This window comes from Poecilia formosa, unplaced genomic scaffold (assembly GCF_000485575.1).
Source record: "Poecilia formosa unplaced genomic scaffold, Poecilia_formosa-5.1.2 Scaffold346, whole genome shotgun sequence".
In the NCBI taxonomy this organism is placed as follows: domain Eukaryota; kingdom Metazoa; phylum Chordata; class Actinopteri; order Cyprinodontiformes; family Poeciliidae; genus Poecilia; species Poecilia formosa.
The window spans coordinates 512,114-519,992 of record NW_006800285.1 but is presented as its reverse complement, the minus strand read 5'-3'; the positions used below and the strand labels follow the sequence as shown (position 1 = coordinate 519,992).

The following is a 7,879-nucleotide window of genomic DNA, read 5'->3' as shown; positions in this document are numbered from 1 at the left end:
GTGTGTGTGCAAAGCAGAAGAGGATGAGGATTTCTCAGAGAAGACAGGAAGAAGATCCTCTTACAGCAGCAGCCTCAGACGCGGCTCATGCGTCAGACCTGCCGGCTTATATCACTCCCCTCAAACCTTGTCCTCCGTCTCCCCCCTTCATGCACTTAATGTCACACATTCCATGTAGCTTTGAGTTTGTAATTTTCACCACTGACACACACACACACACACACACACACACACGCGCACTAACACGCACACACATCCCCAGTCTATTTATAACCCAGTGCAGGATTTTAAGGTAAAACTCTGATGACTCCTTGTCTTACCCCCGGCCGCATGCCTTACAAGGACCCCCTTGGAGCGCACAATCGCTTAGCAACCGGCAGTGTTTGCACCTAAGCTGTGAAGGTCCGGCGCACGACGCCCACCTGCCCTTCGTCGTCCCAATCATCAGCGCCACTGCGCGCCGTCCCGCTCAATTCGTATGGATTTTATTCACCGCAGAAACTGTAAGTTGGAGGTCTGAATATAAAGATCCGGGCTAGCCACACGTTTACAACACCGACTTGTTTGTTGATGTACAGTGGAGAGATGGTTAGGCGCTAAAAGACCACATCTCTGATTTACACAGAATCCTTTTACTAACCAGGAAGACAGCTGGTTTTACTGGGAGATTAAAATGGACTGAATACGAAAACAGCATTTTGATATTTGAGATTGTCTTTTACTTTGTTTTCCACACACACACACGCACATACACACACACAAAAGAAAACAATTGAAATGCGTCATTTAAGGTTCAATATTGATTTGGCGAAATTTAAGAGACTGCTTAAAATTGTTAGTTTCTCTGTTTTTACTTTTTATAGGTGCATGTTTGCATAATGAACGTTGTTCTTTTATTCTACAAACTACTGACATGTCTCTGAAATTCAAAGCAAACATTTTGTATTTATTTGCACAAAAATGAGAAATTGTCAGAATAATGAAGATGCAGCAGTGCTTTCAGACCTCAAATAATGCAAAGAAAACAAGTTCATGTTCATTTAGAAACAACAATACTAATGTTTTAACTCAGGAAGAGTTCAGATATCAGAATAACCGCAAGGTTTTCAGTGCAGTGGGCTCTTAATTTTTTTTTTTTCCAGAGCTGTATATAAACCTTTCATTTACACAGAAGCTCTGACACAGTTTGGAATAATCCTCATAATGTTGTTGCATTTGCTGCCTACAGCTCTCAGCCAGATGGGAAGTCCACACACAAGAGATCCAAGATTGTCTTTTTGAAAAATATTCCTCAATATTTTCAGAAAACTCAATTAAAAAGCAGAGCTGTGGCAGTCCCTTTTGTAACGAGATTAGCTCTAGTGCTGACGCTTTGCCAGCGCTCCCATAAGCAATTATAACAATCACTATAATCCACATTGTTGGACTATCTTATTACAACATTTCCAATTTACCTGATTGTACCCTGATGTCCCACAATGTCATGAAGTCCAATTAAGTTCATTATCCCCCCAGAGAGTGACAGAGAGCCGCGGTAATGACGGCAGGAGAGTGTTGGAGCAGAAATGTCAATGCTATTAGAGAGAGCTGGAGAGACATGTTGGAGGATAAGTAGATATCCACGCAGTCTGAGGGGGAAAATAGTGAGAACTGGAGGATACAATATGGCAATAAGTGGTATAGTTGCATTAATTAAGGCCAACCTTAAATTTGTGCTTGTTGAATGTGACATTTAGTGGCCAGGTACAGGATAATGGATTGCGTAAAAGCATGTTGGCATCAATTTGGACTTAAACACTGAGGTGCAAGAGGCATCTGGAGGGGGAAAAAAAAACAAAAACATCCTAATAAAAAAAAGACAAAGAGTGGAAAAACATTTTCTTTTTGAAAAATATCCAGTCAGAGCAGAAGTATCCATATCCTCCTGCTTTTTTTTCCTTCTCATTTTATTTTGATGCAATCGCAAAGTTTATGATATTTTATTGGGGTTTTATGATACGTAAAATGTCATTTCTCTAAACTTGGAAAAGCGAACACGGCAAGCGTTCGCACTCAAAGTGTGTTTCAGAAAACCTCACATCACTAAACACACCATCTCCACTGTGAGAAATGGCGGCAGCAGCATCATGGCGAGGGGAGGCGTTTCTTTTTCCGGGGCTGCGAGTTCATGGGAATATGGACGGAGCTGAAAACGGGAAAATCAACGAAGGAAACTAAGCAAAAAGCTGGAGCTGCTGAAGCATTTTCAAATATCATATTGGTGATAGTGGTGTAAAACACAGGTTTAATGTAATGCACAAAATGAAAAAGTTAATCTACTGATCATTCAAACATACACCAGTCACACTTTTCAGATTTTTATTTGGAAAAATGACCGTTAAACATAAATATGGTGTACTTAGTGTTGAAATGTGACAGTGTGAGTTTAAAAACTCTATGGGGTTCAGAAAATTATCAAAACATAGATTTGAGAATATTTTTTTTTTATTTATCCTCAGATAACACAATATTGTTATCATGACAGACACACCACAGATCTGAAAATCCTTATTGCTTCCACAAAGTACAAAAAAAAGCTTTCCATAGAGTCGTTTTTGTCTCCGCTCTTCTTGACAGCAGTTACTACCACTGATGAAATCTACTGAGGCACAGAAAGCCCATTTGATATTCTGAATGACAGTTTTTAACACACACCTCACATTTTCATTTCTCCCGAAGGAATGAAAACCTCTGAGAACATTTGTTATTTGAGCCATCAGCAGTTACAGCGATGGCCACAAGGGGGCGGTAAAGGTTTCCAACATGGCTCACACGCTCAGTAAAGTACACATTTGCTATGGCTGGATAAAAATCAGTGGAATTTCAGTCATAAGCCTAAAAACATATATAAGATAAATATATACATACATATATTAAACAATAATGCAAATTAAAATATAGTTATTTCCAGTTTTCAGTGGTCCCCACCCCAAAAAAAGCCGGATCATATCAAAACTATTTTATAACAAAGCAGCTATTTTCGCCTTATTGAATAATTAAGGATATCTAATAGGGGTTTAGGTTAAAATGCTATATAAACTCAAAGATGACAAGAAGGACAAACTATGGAAACCCTGAGAGGCAGGTGAAAAATAAAATATTAATTTTCTATTGACTCCAGATGAGTCAATACAAATGACTGTAGCAGGTGTTAGAGAGCATTTTTCTAAGGTTTTGAATTTTACACGCAACGGATGAAAAGATGGCGGCAGCGTCATGCTGGGCTTTTCTACAGTAGGAATGTGGAAGTTGGTCAGAGGTGATTTAATCATCTCTAAAATACCAAATAGGGTTTAAGCATTAAAAAGGACGCAGAGTTAGAACATAGATTCTAGGGGGAAACAAGAAACTCAGTGATTTTTTTTTTTTTTTTTTTTGGGAATCCATCTTTCACTTCAGAACTGAAAGACATGGGAGAAACTTAGAAAAAAACAACAACTTTATATTAATTGACTGATTGTCAGGCGGTCTCCATGTGGTTGTTTTGACAGTAAAAAGTTCAGTGTTAAAATCTGCAACTCCTTCACATTTCCCCATGCGCCTAACACACACGCTTGGTCAGACACACACTCAGAAATCAAAACAGAAGGAGAAAACTGTCTGCTCCAACCTGACCAGAGTATGGATCTCTGTTTCATTTGGCATACATATATTTCTTCTGGTTAGAAGCACATAAAAAATATACAGTATTATATACGGTTTATAATAATGTGAGGACTAATGCCTAGAGGAATGCTATATTTTACAGAACAGCATTAACTTTCTATGATGTATTTATCTTTAGAACACCGTCATAATAAAATACCTCTCTTTGACATCTCTAGGAAGGATTTCCTAAAATTAAAAGTGTGGGCTTCGCGTGAACGCAGGCGTCCTATAGGTTGCTGAAGAGCTCGTTTTTCTTGGTCCAGTCCATGGGTGGGGCTCTCTTGTTGGAGCGTTTCTGGTGGGTGAGCTCTTTGACCTGCTGCAGCGTGAGGTTGAGAGCTGGGATGGCATTTGTGACCAGACCCTGAGGAAGAAAACAAAACAAAAATTGTTAACTCACCTGTTTTAAAAAGGCTCTACTTTAAGGACCAAATCATATACGAGGAGGTTGATTATTTCCTGCGACGTACCTCGGGTGGGGTGTGTGCAGATGGGGTTGTGAGTGAGGCGTTGGACGACGCGTTGGACGGGGAAGGGCTGACGGAGAGCTTGGAGTTCCTCTCTCTCGCTTTGGGTACTCTGCCATTCACCTAATCAGACAAACATTCATCGGCATTCCTTCAAAGATTCAAATAGTTTATGCAATAATATTAAGAGCAAGACAGCAGGAAGTCAAGCTTTGTTGTAGTATCCAATTTCGCCACATGGGGGCAGAGGCGGATTTGAAATATTTTAGAAAACTATTCAGACCGGACTCACTTTAATAATATAAAGTGTGCCACGTAGTAAAAAATAAAATAAAATAAAAACTGGGCAAAACATTTTTATCTAAAAATTTTGTTCTAAGCATATACCATTATAAAATCTCTACATTTATTTTGGAAAATAAATTGTAGGAATTTCACAAAAAATATAAAATAATGAAAAGCTGGTAAACAAAAAAAAAAAAATTAAAAGAAAAATTAAGAAAATGAATCTTAACTTTGATGCTGTATCGGCAAAAAGCCTTTCCGGCTAGTTGGTCACGGACTTGTTAACGTGTTACTGGTTAAACACTTTTATCCACCAGTAATGCAGCGTTTCACCTGACCTCCAGGTTCATCTCCTCCCTTCACTGCTCATCGACGCGCGTTACGCAACAATGCACGGAAGAAGTATGACCGCGGTTGCACATAACGTTCCTGAGTAACAGGAAGTGCCGGTCAGGTTTCACTCTGCATATCTGGCCCAAAGCCAGAGTCAAATTGGTCAGCGTAAAAAACAAAGCAGTTTCTCTTAATTCTCTGTGTGGGCGAATTCACCTAAAACAATATCACTTACATGTCGATATAAGTGTATTTACACAGAGAAGAGATGTTCTGGATATCTGACACTTGTGATGCAAATGACATTGAAACAACAAACACGAGTGCAAGGTTATGAGGTTTTGTTTGTATATGCAATACCTGATTTCAAAGAAAATGTTTGGCAACTGGGAAAGTTAGTGGAAAAGTAAACAGGGATTCAAAGTCTGGCTGTACTCCCCGGTCGCTAACGAAAGCAGGAGAAAAACAAATCGGCTTTGCTGTATAAAAGTTTTATAAATCTTGTTAAATCTGGACAAAACCGTTCCCATTTCTATTGTTCAAACTTATTTCAGAAAAAAGAGGTATTTTTTTTTCCATATACAGTCTATGAAGCACACAAATCATCCAAAGTTTTTGGAGAACCAGTGGGGTGGAGCCTTTAGCAGATCTCCACACAATAAAGACCAGAGTTGTAAGACAATAACAGGAAAGGCAGTTCCGTAAACGTCTTTGATTAATAAATCAATTCATCAGTGTTTCAATTTTCCAAAGTAGCACACCACTTTAACAAAAAAAAATACATATACAAAGTTATATTTTGCTTTCGAACATCCTTGGTTTCAAGGAGTTCTTGAAGCAGAAAACTATTCTTGTCCTCTTTCTGTTGGCAGGAAGAAGCTGGATCAGAGAAGAGGGAAGTGGCCTCTGTGGGAGATTGGTCATCTTTCCACACTTCAAAGTTCAAATCTCACACTAAGTTTTTGTTTCAAAGCCAGCTCATAAAAAAAAAAAAAAAAAGTCTCTGAAATCTCAGAGACAAGTCTGTTATTGTTGGTTAATCTCACCTTCTCTTCTGTTTCTCCATTAACGACTGGCTCTGGAAGTGGACCTGCAGAAAAAATAAAAAATAAAAAAATCACAGCAGTTAGCCAGGTAAATGTCTCAATTTGTCTCAGTAAGTCAACTAATTTTTATAAAAAAAATATATATAAAAAAAACATGCAGGAGTTCTTTTCTTATCAACCACATGTTGAAAAGTTGAAGCTTTAGCGTTACCTTCCATCCTATTAACTCCCTTTAGCCTGAACAGATGACTTCTTGTAAGAGACAAAGCAAAAAATCTGGCTTTTTAAGAATAATTTTAGATTTAAGTCTTCAAATCCTTATTGCCTGTGTACCTCTGTGACCTGTAATCTTAAAACAAGCCTCAACGTAGCCCTGGCATGAGTGGTGGTTTTGTACTGGACTTTGTGGAAACCGAACAAAGTGCTGCGCAGCGAAGGCTGCTCGGAGACGCGCAGCGGTGTGTGTCGGTTCGCTGAGTGAGAGTGGGCAGCGTGTGGAGAGCTGGCAGTTACCTGGGAAACACCTCGCTGAAATCTTTCCCCTGCAAAGAGGGTTATTATTTCTAATTCTGGACTGAGCAATGTAATCCGTCACGGAAATATAGAAAGTAGAAGTAAATTGATTAAAATAGGACAAATTGATGGGATGCAGGTAGAAGTTGTTGTTTTTTTTATTAGTTTTAAGCTAACATCTTTTTGCCGTTCTGCACTTTGAGTAGAATAAGTCTAGCAACATGGGTAATTAGTGGGGCTATCTGCTCCGATAGCAATGCTGCTACTGGCTGCTTGGCAGACCAGCTTCCAGGCAGCTTAGAACTTTTTGCACAGCGTTACCTTAATAAGAGTGATAGGAGGCACTCTTACTACAGAACCTGAAATATTCCCAAACAGGCTATTTAGTCTTTTTTTCAGCCATCTGATCAGCAGTTTGCAGCAATAGGTGAGGGAGGGGCAATGCTACTTAACTTTATACTTTATTGTTATTGCACAGCACCACTAAATTGTATCTTTGACAGCCTGAAGGTTCACGAGTTTAACAATAAACAACCATAAAAACATGACCTGGGCAGGAAAATAGACCATACAATTAAATCAGACACTTTTTTTTCCAGTTTTAGGTTACAGCTCCATATCCCATAATTTGTACAATTTGTCTGACTTTGGCTAATAAAAGTACACCCACAAACACAGAAAAAAATGAAAGTGAACCTGTCTGGTCCTAAATATTAATCCTCAAAGTCCCAAGAGACTTAGCTGAGGCTCAAACTGTTCAAACTATGCAGTTTCTCTGCCGACTCGATTTACCTGACTTATCATTGACTGAGGAATCACTGGACCAAGTAACCTTATATATATGATATAAGGAGACTAAAATGAAAAGTTGTTTTGGACGCAAAATAAAATAATAAATAAATAAATAAATAATAATAAAAGTTGAGACAGAGTTCCTCTACTGTTGCCTTTTTTTCCCCATTTAAACGTCTCTGCCTGGGTGCAAAGACGTTCATGTTTATAAAAGTAATGTTTTGGCAAAATGGTTCTCAAGGTCCTTATTAAAAACTGAACGCCACACACGTGGTGAGTGTCTAAGGAGCAATCTTGTGTTTTCTGGGAGAGGCTTTTACATCAGAAACAAGAACTTTACTACAGCTCCCTCTAGTGGCTTTATTAAAAAAACAACTCAAAACAAACCTCTTCTTGAGATAAAAAGGGCAAAAAGTAAGATGAAGTGGTTTGTGACCTTCACCTGCACTCTGAGACACATCGTCAGATTAAAATAATAACATTTGAGAAAATGCTGTGAGATTATTCAAATGTAGTTTTTTTTATACTTATATGTATTTTGGTGTTTTTTTGCACCGTTAGGCTCAATTTCAGAAAACCTCTTTGCCCTCAAACGTAAACAAGCCGGCTAGTCTCTGATCCATCTGTTCTGATGTATTTATGCTGAAAAGATTAACTTTCCCTGCAGGGCAACAACATTAGGTGGTGGGGGCAGGAAGTGGCTTAGTGTCTGTGATCCTCAACAAAAAGAAGGAGGGAGGGAGGGAGGGAGGGAGG

At 38.8% G+C, this 7,879-nt stretch overlaps 1 protein-coding gene across 1 annotated transcript in view; it reads right to left on the bottom strand.

The window, feature by feature from the left end:
- Positions 1 to 2,476: 2,476 nt before the first annotated feature.
- LOC103153330 (Na(+)/H(+) exchange regulatory cofactor NHE-RF1-like) overlaps positions 2,477 to 7,879 on the bottom strand; it is a 27,617-nt gene continuing 22,214 nt past the window's right edge. Inside the window, exons 4-6 of the mRNA XM_007574211.2 lie at positions 5,819 to 5,862; positions 4,158 to 4,277; positions 2,477 to 4,051 (exon numbers count right to left, since the gene is read on the bottom strand). Of these exons, the coding sequence (XP_007574273.1) occupies positions 3,914 to 4,051; positions 4,158 to 4,277; positions 5,819 to 5,862 (302 nt within the window). The 3' untranslated portion in view covers positions 2,477 to 3,913. The remainder of the gene's footprint in view (positions 4,052 to 4,157; positions 4,278 to 5,818; positions 5,863 to 7,879) is intronic.